The 20,956-nt window shown below is 33.8% G+C and overlaps 5 protein-coding genes across 5 annotated transcripts; 1 reads left to right on the top strand and 4 right to left on the bottom strand.

Annotated features, from left to right (window-relative positions):
* The first annotated feature begins 641 nt into the window (after positions 1-641).
* Positions 642-3,233, top strand: PHYBLDRAFT_189479 (hypothetical protein). Its single transcript, XM_018439668.1, has 9 exons — positions 642-729; positions 861-1,235; positions 1,506-1,735; positions 1,898-2,000; positions 2,121-2,176; positions 2,231-2,382; positions 2,445-2,664; positions 2,749-2,834; positions 2,907-3,233. Exons 2-9 carry the CDS (start codon positions 922-924, stop codon positions 2,952-2,954), a joined length of 1,209 nt encoding a protein of 402 aa, XP_018283874.1. The 5' UTR covers positions 642-729; positions 861-921; the 3' UTR covers positions 2,955-3,233.
* Positions 3,234-3,916: 683 nt separating this feature from the next.
* Positions 3,917-5,588, bottom strand: PHYBLDRAFT_71645 (CCCH-type zinc finger transcription factor; the record flags this gene model as incomplete). The annotated part of the gene is made up of 3 exons (XM_018442518.1): positions 3,917-4,523; positions 4,598-4,895; positions 4,994-5,588. The coding sequence occupies 3 exons, from the start codon at positions 5,586-5,588 to the stop codon at positions 3,917-3,919; spliced, it is 1,500 nt and encodes a 499-aa protein (XP_018283873.1).
* Positions 5,589-7,356: 1,768 nt separating this feature from the next.
* On the bottom strand, positions 7,357-7,988 carry PHYBLDRAFT_189478 (hypothetical protein; the record flags this gene model as incomplete). Its single annotated transcript, XM_018439667.1, has 1 exon — positions 7,357-7,988. The coding sequence occupies one exon, from the start codon at positions 7,986-7,988 to the stop codon at positions 7,554-7,556; it is 435 nt and encodes a 144-aa protein (XP_018283872.1). The 3' UTR covers positions 7,357-7,553.
* Positions 7,989-14,333: 6,345 nt separating this feature from the next.
* PHYBLDRAFT_92772 (hypothetical protein) lies at positions 14,334-14,918 on the bottom strand (the record flags this gene model as incomplete). The annotated part of the gene is made up of 1 exon (XM_018443797.1): positions 14,334-14,918. A coding segment is annotated over one exon (585 nt), but the record flags the coding sequence as incomplete, so codon positions are not given.
* Positions 14,919-18,532: 3,614 nt separating this feature from the next.
* On the bottom strand, positions 18,533-19,125 carry PHYBLDRAFT_175793 (hypothetical protein; the record flags this gene model as incomplete). Its single annotated transcript, XM_018437579.1, has 2 exons — positions 18,533-18,570; positions 18,840-19,125. The coding sequence occupies 2 exons, from the start codon at positions 19,123-19,125 to the stop codon at positions 18,533-18,535; spliced, it is 324 nt and encodes a 107-aa protein (XP_018283870.1).
* Positions 19,126-20,956: the final 1,831 nt, after the last annotated feature.

Raw genomic sequence — 20,956 nt, 5'->3', positions numbered from 1 at the left:
GTGTCCATGCCTTTTGGTTAAGCCCAGCTTTCATTATGTTAAATCTCCGTTTATAATGAAGAGCCCCAATCAATACCTGGGAGGTTTCTTTTTTATTTTAATTTTTTGCTCTTCTTCCACTTCTTCCACTTCTTCTTCTTTTTTTTTCTTCTTCTTTTTTTTCTGATTTTCTGACAATTCATTAAATCAAAAATATAATTATATATATATATATATATAATTATAAAAGGAAACACATAAAGGCAATCGATTAAAAGATAAAAAAAAAATTACACACACATATACATACAAATCGATAGACAAAAAAAAATACTTTACTTTACTTTAATATACACTCATACACATATACATACATTGATACATATATAAATATATACAATACTTGAGAATCAAACAAAATAATCACAAAGCCAAAAAGTCAAAAAAAAAAACTAAAAAAAAAAAACAAAGAATAACAAACAAGAACAAAAAAAGCAACCAAGCAACCGACCAAGCGACCAAGAAAAGAAAACGAGAGAGAATAATAATCATAACAATAATCACAATAATCAACCCCCCCAAATCTTCCTTTCGCTCCTTTTCTTTCTTCTTCTTCTTCTTCTTCTTCTTCTTCTTTCTCTCACCCACACAACACTTTCACTCTCTATCATACTCTAATTATTTTTTTACCTCTTCTATTTGTACTTTTTTTATAAACACTTGTTTATAGACGCACACACGCACACATACATATATACATACATATATACATACATACATACATACACACATACACACAGACACAGACACAGACACAGACATACACACACACACACACACACAGACACAGACATACGCACACACACAAATTTCATACACACACATATATACATATATACATATATACATATATCTATATCTATATCTATATCTATCAATATTATGCTACCACAGATTGGTTTTATTGTCGCTCAAGCAGGCGCTGATTCGCGTGGACCACCACCAACTATGCCACCGCCGTTGAACAATAACGCATCACAACGGCCTTCCTCATTAGCATTCCCACATCATCCACGCTCACCAAAGGAACCTCAAAGAATAGCCCCCCAACCTGTTCCAGAAGATCCGCCATACTACTTACCATACTACACGCGCCACCCTTCCCCACACGGAACAACTAACCTTGGCACACAACAACAACAACAACAACAACAACAACAACAACAACAGCAGTTACCACCACCAATGCCTTTTATGTACGCGCCACACCCACCACAACCAACACACCCACCACCACCGTCATCCCATACACAGCAAACAATTCCAACCACTCCCACAGCTACAACAATAGCTAGTACGGCAACAGACGATTATTATAACAACAGCAGCAATAACAATAACAATAATAATAACAACAATATTAACAGTAATATCAACAGTAATAAAAGCAACAACAACAACAATAGCACCAGCACCAGCACTAATAATAATAATAATAATAATAATAATAATAATAATAAATCCAGTTATTATCCTTTTGACCGGTCTTCTTCCGACCCGCAAGGTTTCCGCCCTCTTCAACCCTTACCACCTTTACCTAGTCCATGGCAAGAACCAAGAATAACTGGTGATATCTATCGTCCCACGTCCTCTATTTGGCACACTCCTCAACCCTATATTGATCCGCCCATGCAGGAATCATACATTGATTATGATGACCCGTACCACTCTCAATACGCGACCCGATGGGGACAAGGTAAAATAAAAATAATAAAAATAAAGTGATAATTATAATTATATTGTATTATAATATAATATAATATAATATAATATAATATAATATAATATAATATAATTTTTTATTTAAATATCATCTTACAAATAATAATCATCATCATCATTGTTGTTGTTACTATAGATGAATCTACAGACGTAAATCAAGACAAGGTTCTTAGAAGGTTACATGAATTCAATGATCTTATCACATGGATGGACCGTGAATTCTGGGAGCAGAGCGAAAAGTAAATGTCTTGATGTATATTACAAATATATATATATATATATTAGCAAGAGCAATTGAATTAAGAATGAATTGAATACTAATATTATCAGCATTATTCTTATTGGAATTATCATAATAGAATCTACCAAGAAAAGTTAAAGTCTTTACAAGAAGAACTACAGAGTATTCAAGAAGGTAAACAACGCTTTATTTTAAAATCTATTTATTTATTTTCTGTGTTGTTTGTAGGAACCCACTCGGCATTTAAAGAAGTCGTCTCGGACCTTGAACACAAGCGGGAGAAAACGATACAGGACGCCACCTACTTTTCGACCTATCAACTCTTGTTTGCCAAAAAACAGTATGACAAGGACATGGCAGCAGTAGATGGAGAATATGAGGTAAACGATATATATATAATTATGTTATACACAGATAGATAGATATTAATTTTTATTATTAGAAAGAGCAAAATACACTTCATGATACTTTGATGGCAACCATCGAAGACCGGCGGAAACAAATCAAGGAAGACAAGGAAGATTCTGAGGATTCAAAAACCCAAGACATCTTCAAGGACGCATATGCCCGCATCAGCCACAAGCGTAGTTTAAGGCGCCGTACACCATTCGATCGTCAGAACAACATGTCACCCTCACGCCACGAGTCAAGACGAAGGCAGAGTAAGAAAAGAAAAGAAAAAAAACAGAGATAGTAGTATTAATACAATTGATACAAATTTGCTTATTAAATTTTTTTTTCTGTAGATCGGATAAGTACACCTCACAATATACACGCTACTCCTACTTCAAAAGAGGAAGAGGAACTGGCAAGTGAATTTATGAGCATGAAGGTAAAAAGATAATTTTCATATATATATATGTATGTATGTATGTATACCCAATCATTGTGTATTATTTGATAGCTCATTTTGTATTTAAAAAAAAAAAAAAACAAAAAAACAAATATATAATATATACCTACATTTTAGACTCGAAGACAAGGCAATCTTGCTCAGTCTCGAAGATCTTGAGATTATTATCATTCTTAACTACACAAGGCATCTTATCATTCTTTATTCACATCTTCTTAACTATTTACAACACCTCTACATACACACAATCACAAGCCCTTTTATTTTATTTTTGCCCTACCTCTCTTAACTACCTTAACTATCTATCTATCTTCCTTTGAAAAAACAAACAAAGAAAAGAATGCATAATCTTGAATAAAATATAAAGATTTCTGGTCTTGATTTTTTTTATTATTATTATTAATTTATACAAGTAATGTCGATCTCTGATCACCGTCACAAGATCACTCTTATATAATTATATATATATATATATTTATAAATTGTTCTTCTTTACTTTGCTGGATATCAAGATGGCTTGATGATTTCTGGCTGAGATGAGATTAATACAATCACTTTCTTTTTTTTTTTTTTTAATTATTTAAATATATATATATATAAATATAAAATCGGAATCGTCGGGTGCAACCTATTTTATAAATTATATAATTATAATTCTTTATTATTTATTTATATTATAGTTATAACTATAATTATAACTATAACTATAATCATAATCATAATCATAATTTGTTAATTGTAATTTTATTTTATTTTTTACAGTTAAATGAGTAAATAGTTAAAAGGAGAATCGTGCAAGTTCAATGTACAAGCAACAATTACTCTTATTCGCACATTTACATAATAATAATATATATATATTGGAAGAATATTTATCCAGCTTATACAAATATTCTACAATTTTTTATTTTTTTAAAATAAAATATCTTTTTCCTTTTTTGGGGAGAATATAAGAGCAAATCTATATAGTTCATTAAATTAACACACATAGATAGAGAGGGAAAAGAGACAAAGAAAAGAAATATTATATAAAGATATTGGTACTAAATTATCCTTCTTTTTCACGGGTAAGAAAGATCAGTCACCAACTCATGAGGCAAGAGACTCTCAGCATCGCGTGGTAGAAAACACCCGTCACCACATGTAATCTCTGGAACAGTCATACGTCGTACACAATCATAGCCAAAGTCAATACCAAAGTCAAGACTACAGTCCTTGAATTCAAACTCGAGTTCGGTCTCGAGATTAGAATTTGGAATAAGGTTTGGATTGCAAGGGTGTGAGAGTGATAGGGTGGGTGTGTATATATCCTCCTCAGCATCAGAAACATTCACATCCCTGCGAATTTTATCTTTTAGATTGTCATCCGTGCTCCAATCATCGACTAGGAGCTGATCGAGACTGCCAGATACACTTCTGGACCCAAGATCTACCGACAGTCTATCGTCCAAACCCTGTTGGATGACTTTCTCGACTGGTGCTAAACACAGAACTGGTGCCTTCTTATCTGGCTTGCTGGCTTCATGGTGTCGAAAGGTACACCGGATACCATAAGGACATGTGCCCGTGGTGTGGAACGTACGACAGATCTGGGTTTTGTATTTTGGATGACGCTCCACAGTATGAAGATCATTGACACCATGAGCATATTGGCACTTTCCTTCATATCTACACACACACACACAAAAGAAGAGAGTTTGGTAAAGATAATACACACACACAAAAGATGTGCTTTATCTCACCTGCATTGTCCAATTTCTTCCCAGTTGCGACACAACTCTGTCTTGTACAATTTTTGTTTCTTTTGTAGACCAACGTCTGGCTTGCCGGTTTCTTTTTTATCCTTTTCTGGCGGATGTCCACATGTGTGAATCTTGTGGCTCTTGTGGCTCTTGTGGCTCTTTGGATTATTTCTGTCATCAGTCTTGGGATTACACTGGGATTTCTCGTCAGGTTTGATTGATTGGGTAATTGGGGGGTGTGTAGATAGCATCTCTAGTTTCTGGCTAATATTTTCGACTGATATATTTGTAGGTTTGTCTATATATCATATACTAGCATTTGAATTCAAAATTGTCTAAACATCATCATCGTCATCGTCATCGTTATCATTATCATTATGTATTTACCTTTTTTACCTTTTCTAGATCGTTTGTGAGGTCTAGGCTGGGTAGTGTTTCCGAGACTAGTGTTCGAGTCCTTGATGATGATGATGTGTTTGGCAGATTCGGATTGTTCAGGGCAATAATCAGACTTGTTTTCTGAACCCTTTTTTGTACGGTGGTTGTTTTTAGTCTTCTTTTTATGATTCTTGGTCTCTCTCTTGCTCTTGTTTTTTGGGTTCGATCGATTGTGTGGTGTGTTTTGGCATGAAAAGTCCGAATGAACCGAGGCACTGGAGACTCCGGTTGGAGATGAGTCGTTTGGGAGGGGACTATGTGGACAGGACTGGCAAGATTCTTTGGATACATTTGCTTTGGAGAATTGGTTCAATAGAAAGGATGGTTGATCAGAGCACTCGGAAAGTGAAACCAAAAGAGAGAGTGAAGTCTTATTCGTGTCCTTTGGGTCTTTTCCTTGGGTAGTCGTGAGGGTGCTTTGGGTTATCTTTTGATGTCTTGATAGACTGCTACAGACCTGTTTCTGTTCATTGTCTCGGACAGTCAAGGAATAAGACTGTTCCTTAGAAAGACACTGTTTGGCAAGAGTTTTCAAAGAACAAAAGGAATCCATAATAAGACGAGAATATTTCAATAGATACTATAAGAAGAAAAGAATAAAAGAAAGAAAGAGATAAAATTGGGTTGGGTTGGATTGGTCAACAGCTCAAATTACTTGTATCCATAAAAAAAAATCTTGAATTTTTTTCTTATATTTATTATAAAATTTAGTTTGTTACTTTGTTTCAATTGATTCTCTTGCTATATTTAATTTTATGCGTGTGTGTGAGAGAGAGAGAGAGACATGACGAAATACTTTAATGATATATATATATATATATAGGTGTGTGTATGTTTAGTTGGGTTGAAATACACTTGTTTATCAGTGTCTTGTGCAATAATTTCTTGTACTTTTTTTTTTTTTGATCATTTTGATCATTTTGATCATTTTGACAAGAGACCAGTGAGATAAAGAGGATGCTATTTGTAAGTGCGAGTGAGTGAATTAATGAATGAATAGAGTCGGGAATGGAAATGGAAATAAACTGATATCGCAAATTGATCTGAATTTTTATTTGTCATTTATTATTCAACGCACACAAAAATATATATAAATATAAATTTTAAAGAGGAGGTCCGTGCGCAGTACCACCCCAAATCTGTACACAAACCAAACCAAACCAAACCAAGCGAATAAAATAAAATACACCAGCTAGTTGTTTGTATACATAGTAATCCTTTTCTTTATCCATTTTATCCATTGGCTATTCATGGGTGTTCAATAGAAACCGATCAATGTCTCCTTTATGATTATGATAACTATATTACCAATAAGCAGCCAATCTCTCTATCTTTTTCTTAGTCCAAAAAAAAAAGAAGTTATTCAAATCAATATATTCAGTAGTATTTGAATACACTTTTGATGCTATCCAATAAGATCTCTACAGAATATTCAGTCAAATGTAAACAAGAGTGTATTCAAATGGCATCTTGCCAAAGAAAAGCTAATAAATGTAAAGTATTTTGAATAGAAACACTGGCAGATTATAGACTATATAACAGCCTATACTACAGAAAATTGCATTGCATTTCTTCTTCTTTGTTCTATTAATCAATTGGTTAAAATATCTATATCTTTAAGCACTACAGTCATACCTCTTTTTCAATTTTTTTTTTATAAAAAAAACAAGCTAAAATGAACAGGTATAGATATCAATTTATAAATTAATCCAGATAAAAGGTTCTTTTTTTTCATTTTTCCTTTCACTTGCCTGTCTTGGCTTGGCTGATGCACTACCACTTGTCCACCCCTCTATTTTACAGTGCGGTTGCCTTCCGCGTAGTGAAACATCAACCGTCACAAACCCACGACCTCTCAATTTCCTTTTCTATACTTTTCTTTGCTCTACATCTATATACCCTTTACAGCTTTATCAAGAAGAATTCATAAAACCGACATCCAGTCACAAAAAGAGAAGCAAAAAACAAAAAAAAAAGACCAAGATTTTTGAAACATGTTAGAAATGTATTTCTAATTTTTTTTTGTTAAAATAAGGTTGTGTAGTAAAAAGGCATAGCTCAACATGTGACATGGTCACCACACTATTTTCTTCTTTCTATATTTCTTCTTGGTGTGTCTATGTGTTGGTACTAGCTTTTTTTAGTGTCTATCTAATTAACTACCAGTACAATTACGTCAATGGCGGCTAGGTCTGCTATACTTTGTTATGCCAAAGGGAAGGAAGGGCTTCTTTTTCTTATTTTCTGTTAAATACAAATATATATATATATATAGTATGTCCTTTAAGGATGATTATCAATCTTATTGGTAATATTGGTATATAATATAGAAATAATCAAGGTATATGATGTGTATATATTTTAGTATGAATTATATGTGTGTGTGCGTGTGAAAAAGAGAGAGAGACAAAAAAAAATCAAGGGTTTTAAAACGGCGTTAATTTCCCATTTTGTGATTTCTAATGGCAATTGTAAATTACCACAAGCAAGCATTTGCCTTATTATTATCTTAGCTTAACTATGCCTTCTTTTTCCCCTTGCTATCCAACAAAGCCCGTCCTGAATCAAGATTGTCTGGAGAGATATGTCCGAGCAGCATTCGAAGACGATCGATAGTAGGAAGACAAAACAAACTGCTGGCAGATTGAGCAGTTGGATTACTACTATCACTACTACAGCTATTATCGAGGCTATCCTTTTGCAGCCAATCCACAAACTCTGAATTCAACAGAGTGGCAGCATACATAGCATCGCAGTCTCCCATTGCCAATTCAGGGTCTCTGGCCGGTCGATTGGTCGAACGAAAGGAGCTGATGTGTGGTAATTGTATCGAGTCATTTATATCATGGTCTTCTTGAGTGAGATCGTGCTCATAGTATTTTGGTAGCAAGAAATCCAAGGTTTGGTTCTGGTGGTGCCATTGATGATGAGGTAGTGACTTTGTAGATGTCATCTTCTTCTTTCTTTTGTTGTTATTTTTGGGCTTATAAAGACAGGCAGAGAAGTAAAAAAAAAAAAGAAAAGAGAGAAATTGAAACATTCGAACCAAGAATGAATTTTTATAAATTTTTGTACCTTTTTTTTATTATTAATTTATATATATATATATATATATACAGTTCATTTCAGAAAGTAACAAAAAAAAATTGCTGATTTTTGGAGTTTGATGTCGTGCAAAAAATTTCTCTTGTTCAACAATGATGTCGGTTGATCCAAAAATAATAAAATAATAAAAATGTATTCACATGTCATGAACTTTGGTTATTTGCCCTTGTGGCTTAGTAGTTATCCAATAAAATACTTGGCTTATCTTTATATTTAATTTATATATATATATATAAAGGAGTATCTCAAGCTACCTTTGATTTTTTTTTTTTTTTTACAATTCACATTAGAATGATTATACAATTTCTTTACAAAGCTTAACAAGGACATATTGATAAGAGCAGAGTTGAGCCTATGGATCCTGCCTATAGACTAAGAATATATATATATATATTGCTATTTGCTATCAAACAAGCCTTTCAAAAAACAATCTTCTAATCCTACAACGCATCTGGTTGCTGATGAAAGGAGTAAATGATGTTGACATGTAATTATATGCAGCAAACGACGCTATACAGTTTTAATCAATTGAAGGACAAAACCAGCTTATTATTATTTTTTCAGCAAATGCTTGAATGCTTCTGCTGCTGCGAGACAAACAAGCAGAAGAATTAAAGATAGTCAGGTCGGCGTCGGATTCTTTGGGGAGAAAATATAACCAAAACTCTCTTGAATTTCCATTGATGAAGAATTCTTCTACTGTTGTAACTAAAGTGGCAGAAAGTTTAACGCACAAACTTTGGGGATCTTAATACTTTTCTCGTAGCACAACAATTTATAAAATTGGGTCTTTCTTGATGAATCCACATTTCATATAAATTTGAAACGGGGGGGGGGGGGCTATTGGGCTGGTCAAAGAAAGGAACTCTTGCAATAGTTACAGTACCTACAACGAAAAGCGAACATAACACCATTTTTAAGGGCCCGTCACCTGCCTACCACCGGCCTTTGATTAATGTTAGTTTGAGAGTTCCAAGGTGTATAAAGAGAGAGAGAGAGAGAGAAAGCTTAGCGGAACTGATGGTTATAACACAGGAACAGTTACAGGACATTATCTCTTTCTTAATGTAACGCTTGATGAAATGGAACAAAAAAAAAGTTATCCAGAAATGAAAGAGTATTCTGTTATGAATAACGATCCTATCCGCAGCTCAAATGGTAATAGGTAAATACATCAAATCTCGAGGATACAAATATGTTTATCTTGTTATATTTATTCCTGAATTGATCCCCAATCGAGCAGTTCTGGTCAGTTGGCAAAGAGTAAAGTTAAGCGAAATAAGTGAAGCATGCAACAGTTTATGTTTGAGTGATCTCAAAGGCTTTCTAACTCATTCTGCTAAATGTTTCCTTAAATGCCTCCCATAAAGAAAAGGTTATAAGGCTCAATCCAGTCTAAAATGTCTTAATTGTAGATGAAATGGTATTGAGGTTGAGAGTAAATAGATATACATGGTAGGGGAAGCAAACATATATATTTTTTTTTGAGCAAGTCATGACGAGAATATACTTCATCCTTATGACTAATATCTACTACTACTTCTCGTATAGCCTTATATCATCAAGATTTGTCGAAAAGGCAACTTTGTCGAGTGGATTTTTGTGATCTTGTTGATTAAGTCTTGATTACCGGAGCAATCTTTAAAGGTGCATGTTGGAATTGTTGCAGCCTGTTCGACAATTGGGTCATTGGTAAAAGTGTTGCTAGATACAAATATATCTTTACACAAGAGCTTTTTCTTTATGTAGATTTGGAGATCGACTAGCGTCCTTTTGTTATTGTTGTATTAGGCTCAATGGTATTTGATTTCCGTACATAGCCAACAGTAAATTTGGTGGCCATTGACAATTTGACTAGAGATTAATATTCCTGAATATTTGAAAGATCATCCGGGCAAGATGTATTTTTCATTTTTGTTTGTTGGAGGACTTTGTGTTCAAGAGGATTTGTGAGCCCTCTATTGCTGCGAATCCAAAGAGGGCGTCATGGCTTTTGTTTTGTATTTTTCTAAAGTGAGAGAGGATGGGGTGTGATAAGGCTGTTATATATTGACAAACTCTTTCGCACTATCTTTTTCTTTTTTTTTTACCAAACTTGAGACAAGTGCGAAAGAGCCGTGACGACATCAAACTCAAAATCAGTCGTTTCTTACTTACTTTTTTTTTTTTTAAAAAAAAATGACTGTGTACATCGATATAAATTTTTCACATGTCCAACCAACCAACCAACCCCCTCCTTTCTTTGCTTTTATGGAACGTTAAAAAGTGATTGAAATTTATTTATATATATATTTTATATTTTATATTTTATATTATACAATAGAGGGGATCGTAATGAAAGAAAGAAAAGAGAAAGTTACAAATACATAATATGATATATTAAGCTAATCCTTTTCCTTTTTTCATGCCAATTGTTTCATCAATACCACTGCCACTGCCACTGCTACTACAATTGTTATAGCCACCAAAACATGTGCTGAGTTTAGGTGATTCTGGTGAAAAAATGGCTTCGTGTTCATAGGATGATTCAGACTCTTGGCTCCCACGCTCATTACGTTTGTTTTCTTGTCGAATCGAACGGCGAATATCCCGGACCTCTTTCTTTAACAACTTGCCTTGATCTTTCAACGCCTTCTTTTCTTCCTTCATCGCCCGTCGCAGACTACGCTTGGCATCGCCGTAATCGAAAGGAGGCAGGGTTTGATACAATGACGGAGCTTGATTATGAAGCGGTGATATCCTGTCAAACTGAGCTTGTGGCAGAGAATAGAGATAGGAAAACGTCTGTTGTTGCTGTTGTTGTTGTTGTTGTTGCGGTGGAGAAGGAGAAAGAGAGTGAAGATTGTGATGTGGATAGAAATGGTTTACACCATAATGATCTTTGTATTGTTGATTATACTGCGGTGGTGAATGGGGATGTGGTGGTGGTGGTGGTGGTGGTGGAGGAGAAGGAGGTGGAGGGTGTGATAGTGATGCTGAATGATGAGGATGAGGATGAGGATGAGGATGATGGTGTGGATGTGGATGTGGGTGATGGTAGGAAGGAACAGATGGTACTGCTGTGTATTCCGGGGAAGTATGAGAATGTCTCGATGGCCAATGCGGTGGCTGTGGATATAAATGATGATGGTAAAGATTGCTATTTGGTGGGGGCGCCAGATGCTGAAGTGGTGCACAGGGCGGAGGTGGAGGGGAAGGGGGATGATCAATTGCATTTTGGAATTGAGATTGACGCGGATATCTGCTTGGCAAATTGTGTTTTTTCCTGTCTTTATCTTTGTCGTCATCATTATTATCTTTATCGTTGCCCTCTGGCTTTGAGAACGGGTCATTGAAAGTGTAATTGGGTGGCTCTGGATGTTCTAAAGACAGCCAATCCTCATTTGGGGTCTGGTAGATCTCGTCATCTGACACGATAGACAGCTGGCCAGAATAGTGAGACGGATAAAGTGATGTGAGACGAGCAGCACTGCCTCGGCTGCTGACAGAAGAGCCAAGAGGTCCATAAAACGGATCGGCTGCATACTCTTGCGGTGTCCGCGGTAACTCAATCTCTTCCTCTTCTTCATCATCATCATCTTCATCATCATCATTTTCTTCGTCTAGCCGTTGCTTGCGTGGTTTAAGAGTATTATGGTCGTTTTGACCAACGGATGGACTATCCGGATAGTTTTGATTTACTTTTTTGGATTTTATTTTGAGATTGCTGTTAGTATCATCTTTTTTATTGGGATCAAAATTGATCAGCCATGACTCGACTTTGCTGATATCTGCGGTTTGAATGTCTTGTAACATCTCGCTAGCCATGCTTCCTAGGTTGCGGGTCACATATGGGTTGCCATCTATGACTGATCTGTATTGATCGGCCAGTCGTCCGAAATGTTCAAATAGGGCAGCAAAACTGGTCTGGGGTGTTTTGATGATTGGTATGGTGTATATACTGATTGGTGTTGATTTGTTTATCAAATCATTCTTGTCAACTGTCGTTGGCCGAGGCTCTTCTTGGCAGTCATGTGAAGACGAGGGAGATATGGTACTACCAAGAGTATTACTGGTAGCGCTGGTATTCTTATTCTTTTTGGTGGTTTCTGAAGTGGTTGTGCATTTGATTAGATCTGAAGCCTTTGCGCACAGCCGTATGCATTTGTCGTCTTGTTGGTCAAGAATGTGTTTTAATTCTAGGTCGCTCGAAAGAGAGATACACTCTCCTTCATTATCTTGGTAAAAGAGACATTTGTTTGTGCTGAAAGGTGTATTGAAAATTTTCTCTAAAAGGTCGCAGAGATCGCGCCAGGTTGCATCCTTGGCAAGAGAGAATCGTCTGGTTTGTTCTCCAAGAGATACCTTGAGAACAACAAGAGACATTGTATGTTTGTAAAAGCGTGTGTGTGTGTGTATATAAATTTATTAAAGAAGTAAAAGTAAAGAAGTAAAGGAAGAAGAGAAAGGCAAATTGCTGTCTTTGATATTAAATATAATTATTTCGGTCTCTCTTGATTCCTTTTTTTCTTTTTTGGCGGTTTTTGAGACATTAAAGAGAATGGGGGGTATAAAGTTAAGAGGGAAGGGGGTGGAAAAAATAAAGTAGGTATTGTATCTAAATCTCTTGGCAGCTCACTAATTTCCTATTCTGTCGGGTTGCCAAGCCTTGCTCAGTGCTATTCGATACAAGCTGTGACAATCAAACTCCGCAGTGGCATTCAATGAATCAGTGAAGAAAAGAAAAAGAGCTTTTATTTTTATTGGTATATCAGACAAACATCTATAGTGTATACAAAGACAAGCAACATATATAAAGCTTGTTATTAATATTGTTACGTGCATTTCCTTATCCAAATAACCTTATTACTGTTTCTTTATTTGTATATCACTGTAAGTAAAGAGAGGTTATTAAATAAAAACATTTCTTTTTTCTATTTCCTTGGTTTGTCATTAGACTTCTCGGCACCAATGGCTTGGGATCCACAAAACCCCATTGTTTCTTGTAACCAAAATAGAGTAATTTTAAATAGAACCTTTTATATATATATGTCAGCCACACTACTTCTTGTAGGTATTTGTGCATATTAGTATTTCTTGGTAAATACAGTGGAAATTCAGTGCGAGGTTGGTGTTTTATCAGCCAAGTTTGTTTTGTAATAAAGTAAAAATAAAAAGAAAGAGGGGAAACAGGTAGATTAACTTGGCTAGAGAAGTAAAAAAAAATGGCTCAAAATTCTATTACTGCGCAACCTCAATACATATTATTGCTTGGGTTGTTGGTTATAATATATCTATATAGCATTGTTGCTGTTGTTTTCTTACAACACGCACAAATTATTTAAACCCTGGTGCTACGGTTTAGATTTACGTTGAACAATAAAGTCTTGGTCAAAATAAAAACTTGATTCATTTGTTCAATAATCTCTGTTTAATTATGTACCCATTCTACCTACAATGTATTCTATCTAGTCTTCTTGTATTCTTTCATATTGGGTTCTTTTTTTTTGGTATTTAAGGATAAAGAAGAGGTTTGATATTCACATGCTTGAATTATTAAGATATTCTTCTCAATGTGTTTCCAAGAATATGTTATTATAAGCTCTGGTTTAATTAATCCAATATCCTGGTTAACATCTCACACAGACATAAAAAAAAACATGTTCCTGTGTAGACTTTGCAATAATTTTTATATATATATACAGACCAAGACCAAGGTACATACCTACTTATTCATATAGAGATAATAGTCTCAATAGCTCAAATACTTATATTACTATATAGCTGGTTATTGAAAACACTTTTCTTTTTTATTTTATTTCTTAAAGTATTACATACTAATTAATAAATAAAATAAAAACGAACACACTTTTTATAGTATAAATAAATCACAAAGGCTATTAAATATGCACTAGTCTTGTGCTCAGCAGTTGAAAGTCATTCAATAAAGAAGTCATGAATTGGTGTGAATTGACGTGAATAGTTTATTAAGCGCGAAAGAGAAAGAAGAAGAAGAAGAAGAAGAAGAGTAATAATACCATTTCTTGATGTTGATGATTTAGTATCCATTTAAAAATAATAAATGGTGTATGATATTATTCATATTAAAATGGTAAGTAGTAGTAGTAGTAATAGTAATAGTAATATTAAAAAAGTAGAATTGTGCGTGCGTGTGTGTGTTTGGTATAATTAACAAAAAATCAATTTTTTAGAAGAGAGGAAGGGAAATGATTGTAGGCTGCTCCCGGAACAGAATGGCACAGGTGATATACCAAGCAGTGGCGGACAAGGTGATGGAGAACCAACCACCGATCTTGGCAAGTACTGCTACGCCAGTGAATGCTGAGACAGAGCCGAGGAAAAAGGTAAGGAAGACCTGGAGAAGGACGGCACGGACAAAGTAAGGCTGGCGGAGAGAACCGACAAAGTAGAAGAAGGAAGGAATGGCAAATGCAAGCATATAGAGACCAATGCACTTCTCGAGATCATCTGCACCCTTGACAGCCAAGGCCTGGAAGGTTCCGGTCGAAGGCAAGAGCATGATACCGTATGAAAGGAAGAATCCACTGAAGGTCAGCATGGTGGTGGCACCGAATGTGTTGCCGATAATCAGGTCCATGATTCCGCACACAAACTGACCAACCGCACTGTAGCCAAGAGCAACACCAACAGCAACATGAGGAATATCGGTCAAGAGCCCAGTGTTGACCACACCAAGGATAAAGGAACCGACAGCAAAGGCGGCAAAACCAACTGCAGAGGGGTTTCCGTATTTGTGGGGAGGATGGGCAGGCTGAGCAGGTGCTTCGGCTTGTCTGATTTGCTCGAGGTCAAACTTCTCCTCAGAAGACATGTTGACAAGAACGGCTTCGTGGTGCTCAGAGTGAGTCTTCATTTCGCTGTTGGTGCTATTGAATTGAGACATATTTTATTGCTTTAAGATTTTAATATTTTTTTTTTTTGGTAGTGAGATGTGTTTAAGAGTGTAAAAGCTGTTTTGAATATGGAATTGATATAATTTTTTTTTCTCAAGTCTTTAATCCAATATATATATATATATATGTATTTTTTTTTAAAAAAATAAAATAAAGTTCAATTTGCTTTTGTGTCGTTCAAAGTGAATCAATGGAGTTCAAAGCTAGATTTTCTTTTTCTTTTTTAGTGATCACGTTACTGTGCCAGGGAAAAAAAAAGAAGAGTTGATATAGAATGCAACAACCCTAAAAAGCACATTTGGAAATCGTGTAACCAACTGAACTTTCTCCACACAGATTCCCCGATGAGATGTGTGAGCTAACAAACGAATGAACGAACGAACGAACGCACCGGCATTCGACTATAATCTTTCTTAAAAAAAATTGTGGTTAATTGCAAAATTCTCGGTAAAATTTGCTTCCACAGTTACAAGGTCAATGTACTAGGTTAATTACAACTCATTTACTAAAATAAATAAATATATATTTCTTTGCAGATTGAAGCCAAATTAGAATATATATAAAAGCACCGAAGCAAAGGAGATTTTGAGCAAGATAAAATAGGGCATTGTCTGTAACACGGATACGAATGCTGCATTAATTCCTTCTTTTTAGTAAAGAAGTAGAGCAAAATAAAGTAAAGTAAAGAATATTACCCCACACATCTTGTTTACCAACCGCCGTTTAAATGTCTTGTTAGTTTAAGAAGAAAGAAAGAAAGAAAGAAGAGCAAGAATATCTTTAGCCGGCGCCCAAATGACTATGGAGCGTATATCCGAAGTAGAGATGTAGAAGAAGAGCCTTATTTTTTTATATATATTATTAAGAGTTCCAAGTCTCCTTCCAAAGTACTTTTGTAAAAAAAAAAGAAGAAGAAGAAAATGGAATTTTATCTTTGATTTAAAGCATTAGACAGCAGCTACTGATTTCATAGAGTACCTCTTTATTGTATAATTGTTTATATGCCTTTATTAAAGTCAGAGTTGGCTAAAGAAGTATGTATAGTTTGACAGATCAAAGGTGGCGCTTAAGAAGCAAAAGAAGCAAAAAGAAAAAACCCGAATGACTGGATACATATTTCTATGGTCACGCATTACAGTTGGTTTGCTTGTAAAAGGAAGGTGTCTATATAGTCTTTGTCATCTTAATCCCACGAAACCCACCAAAATTTATCCCAAAAAAAAACCTCTTTTTTTTAAGAAAAAATATATACATATCATCATCCTTACATATTCTCCTTGTTCTATTTCCCATACTATAGTTAAATGATTAGACTCGATCACACCTACCCATACCCAATTCCCATGAACATTAGGAATTAACCGGATATTAACTCTGATTTTTCTTTTTAAAGATATAAAATGATTAGAATACAAGGAACAAAACGTCAATTGAAAAATTTCTATCTATAGTGAATATAGAGACATGGCAATTAAAACAAATAATAAGTATCCATGGATATAGACATGAATATAGTAACTCTAGTAGTGGAAATGAACTCGTTATTCCACGGCACTTCCTAATTGTGGGATTGTCAGGTATCACTCTTGTGAATCATTAAACGCGTTCCCCACACTGACGAACTTTTTTTATAGCGATATGTCAGTGCGCATAGTATATCTGACTTTCTTTTTTTTTTTTTTTTTTTTGGTTTCCCCCCAAGAAAAAAAAACCATTAACAGGACTAGCAGCAACAGCAACAGAAACAGCAACAATAAATTGTACATACTATATATCCTAAAGATACTCACAAAGTCAGAACCTATGACCCAACTTATACTGCGACTTAGTATATATATATATAATGACTCAACCTCGGCTCTGGAGTCCTATTTACCACGTACCATGATTATTATTATGACTATTTTACACACACAAAATAATAATAATGATAATAATCCAATAGCAATTGCTTATTCTTCTTTTCCTTTTCTCTCTCTCTCTCTCTCTCTCTTTGTGTGTGTGCTGGTGTAGCCATTGATACTAATAATACAAATTTATACATTTATACATATATTACATACAGTCTAGATCAATTTTGATGTGGCGACACTTCTTGTTCTTACTGTTCTTGTTGGTGTTGAGTTTTTTTTTTATATATACACACACACACAATATTATTATTATTATTATTATTACCTTTTATATTAAAAGGTGTACAAGTACTACTGACAAATCAGCACATAAGTATGGGTGCTCCATACATTCTTCTGTTTTTTTTGGAGACCTTGAACTGGTCATTTCCAAAGCCCATAAAAAAAATAATATTTATTTGTGAATTTTACCTGCTGAAATTCAAAAAGAATATATGTATAACAAGGTAAAAAAGAAGAAGAAGTGTATTATAATATTTTTGTAGAATTACAATGAGTGTAACATTTTTTACTAGTGGTGGAAATACATGGAATTATTATATCCGGTAATTTGAATGCAACCCTTGTATAAAGAGTTCTCTTTCAACTTGGTGCTGGTTTTATTGTTGAGTATTCGAGTGTATATATTTTTACTGCGTAAATCTCAACACAAAAATATCACAAAGTTCCCTGAGGAGATTTGTATATATATAATATAGTATATTATATACTTATTATCATCTACGATCTTGTCTAGACTCACCAATACAGCACCACTATCACCAACACCACAAAAGAGATGCAGAGACTTTGTTTTATCATTGTATGACAGAATATAAGACCCTAAATAGAAATAATATAATATATCATGAAATAATGTGTTGATTTGTCAAAGAGTAACAATAATGAAATATAATAATTACTATTGCTATTGCTATTGCTATTGTATTTGATTGTCAATTCTGTCTAACAAATACATAATAAATTTAGACAGATTTGTGGTAAAGAATATGTGTATATGAGAGTACAAGGCACAAAGGCAAAGAATTCCTCTAGACGATGGAATGTGAATATCATGTATCACCCACCAAGGGCTTGAGCATCGAGATATACAGATAGAACATATAGAAAAATCACTCAACCAAACTGCTTCTATATATTTTTTTTTGTTAAACATGTACGATTATCATATTTGATCAAACTAGCTCGGGTTTACACGGAGCACACCAATAAGTGAGTAAAGTTTCTTTTTGTGTGTTGAGTGCAAGAGAAATGACAACCCCGCCCATGTCAACTCAGTAAAAAAAAAACAAAAAAAAAGAGCATGAAACTCTCATTGAAGAATTCCAAGATTGAAATGATTGTGAAATTTTGGGTTGATGTTTCTTTGAAGGACAAAACAAAACAAAACAAAAAAAATTGCCAGCCATTAAAAGGATTGTCAAATTGTGGGTCGAGTTACATTTTAGACTTTTTTTATATATATAAATTAAATTAAAGTATTGTATTGTATTTTATTGTATTGTATTGTAGACTGTCAATTCACATAGACATTTTCAAAGTAAAGCAAAAAAAAATAAAATAAATTACAATAATCTTGCACTACATCGAATAAGAACGTTCACTTGAAAAACAACGATAATTTATATATAAAATTGTTAATATTAAGCTCTGTACTCGCACACACACACATAAATACCTTCTTGGATTCTCAGAGATTTGTCGGGATTCACAGCATTTGTGCTTCATTTTTATTTTATTTTTATATATTTTTTTGTTATATTCATCAGACAAAGAAAGCCTAAAAAAACCAAAAGGCAAAGTAGATTAGGACTTGTATTTAGATACCTATACATCCACAAGCCAATCCTAGCCCTATAATTATATTTATACCTTCAATTGCAATTGCAATTGCAATTATAATTACATTTATAGTTATGGTTACAGTTATGGTTATGGTTACATTTACATTTACAGTCAAATTTACACTTCCATCTACAGTTACACATCTCATCTCATAGAGACTTGTAATAGAAATTTTGATTGAAGCCAAAATAACAACAGAATCAACAACAACAACAACAACAACAATACAAATTCCAATTCCAATTCCAATAACAGTACTTCTTTTTTTTTTAGCTATAATTTTATAAACTACAGGAAATTGCCCAGGATCCATACATTTACTCCTCTTTACGTCTTGTTACTCTTTGTGTGTGTAAGTGTAATCCAAGCCCAAGTGAGTACATGTATATGTATATATATATATGTGTGTGTGTAATCGTGAAACAAGTAATTCAATGGCAAGGTGTATCCCAGATGTCTTATTCTCATTTCATATATATATATATTTCTGTAAATCTCCTATTTACGGCCATTATTTTGATGGGTTGAGTAAACGAATGAACAAATGAACAAACGATTTTTCTTTTTCTATTGCTTTGGTTCCTTTATGGCACTTCAATACCAAGTGAAAATAACTCTATTATTAATTATAATATACATTTCTGTAATAAAAAAAAAGAAAGAAATATCAAGTCCGTGTGTGTTTATACCAAGCCGTGCACCTTGAATTGAAAATTGATCAGGATTCTTTTAATGTATATAGATAGCTATATAATTGCTATGACTTTGTCCAACTTGTCCAAGACATGCCTGTATTCTCTCTCCATTTTTGGATTGTACTCTACATTACACGTGTATTGGACCACATCAAGAATATCAGACGGTTTTGGATTCTTTTTTTTTAAAAAAAAATCTTATGAAAACCTTGAGCCAAAATAGACATCTATGCTGCTCTACCTTATTTTACGCAGCACAATGTCATAAACACTTTTGTTTTGGGTTTGGTTGTATTATTATCTTTTTTTTTTATTAAAAAAAAATTCACAGAGTTAGAAACTCGAGTTTGCTTATTCCAAAAATGAGAAACAGGATATTTGTTTGTCTATACCTTTTTTTTTAGAGAGAAAGAGAGAAAAAGCATGTATAGAATCCTGGCGTGCCTTACCCACGTTTGATCCTTTTATCTTCTTTGGTCACTTATTCTGTAGAATTCTACACACCAAAGAAACAGGACAAGACACACAAGAATGATAAGAAGACTATGCATGTGAGATTATATGAATAAGATAAGTGATATACGTACGTGGTTATTTATTTATTTATTTTCTTAGGCACATTTTTTGGGTTGTCAAATTGTACCTCAAAGTATGAAAGTTGAGGTCAATATAAAATATAGTATAGCATGATATGTGGGTTCCCAAAGAGTCCTTGAACATTTAAATGTTTATTGAAATTCAATTCATTTTTTTTTGGGTCTTTGGTCCTGGACAACATAAAATTCGGTCTAGTTTCAAGAAAAATAAATAAGCTTGGCTTGACTTGACTTTGATTATTTATTTTGTTTGTTATAGTTAAAGTTGAACAGATTGATTGTCTTGATAGATAATTAAGAACAATTAATTTCTGTGGTGCAAGATAATAATAATTATAATTCTTTAATATTGTTTCAAGTTAGTTTAATACACACATACAAAAAGATAGACAAATCAAAGGACAAGGGATCTTTTGTCAGAACTGTACTATATATAACACAGAGTTTAAGATACACAAAGCATCTTTTATACTCATAAGGTCAATTGAATAACTATATATTACGTATATTAATAATGTAATTGGTCAAGAAATTAAAACAAAATAAAACTCTTTAAACATTTGTGTAAAGTACTAGGAAGATCCCTATATTTATTTGTTTTTATTGGGCACCAACAAAGAAAGAGGTACAAATCTAATTATATAAATATATATAGAGTGCTTTATAGGTACAATATAGTAATAATAATATTAATAAACGAATTAGTTTAAGTAAGGTGTACAACCTGTGGTAAAATAAATTAAGACAAATGTACCCTATCCAACATAAATGTAGCTACAGTTGGGTTTTTGTTCCATAATTTTCACCTTTCAAATGTTACATTTGCCTGGAAGTACGTTTAGCTTTTTGACAA

The sequence above is a fragment of the Phycomyces blakesleeanus genome (assembly GCF_001638985.1).
Source record: "Phycomyces blakesleeanus NRRL 1555(-) unplaced genomic scaffold PHYBLscaffold_41, whole genome shotgun sequence".
NCBI classification, from domain to species: Eukaryota; Fungi; Mucoromycota; class Mucoromycetes; order Mucorales; family Phycomycetaceae; genus Phycomyces; species Phycomyces blakesleeanus.
This window is presented reverse-complemented; position numbering and strand designations above follow the sequence as displayed.

Coding starts and splice junctions, on each gene's coding strand:
- PHYBLDRAFT_189479 (XM_018439668.1), top strand. CDS start 922: ATGCTACCACAGATTGGTTTTATTGTCGCTCAAGCAGGCGCTGATTCG. Junction 1,236..1,505: donor CCACCACCAATGCCTTTTAT/GTACGCGCCACA, acceptor TAATAAATCCAG/TTATTATCCTTTTGACCGGT. Junction 2,665..2,748: donor CGAGTCAAGACGAAGGCAGA/GTAAGAAAAGAA, acceptor TTTTTTCTGTAG/ATCGGATAAGTACACCTCAC.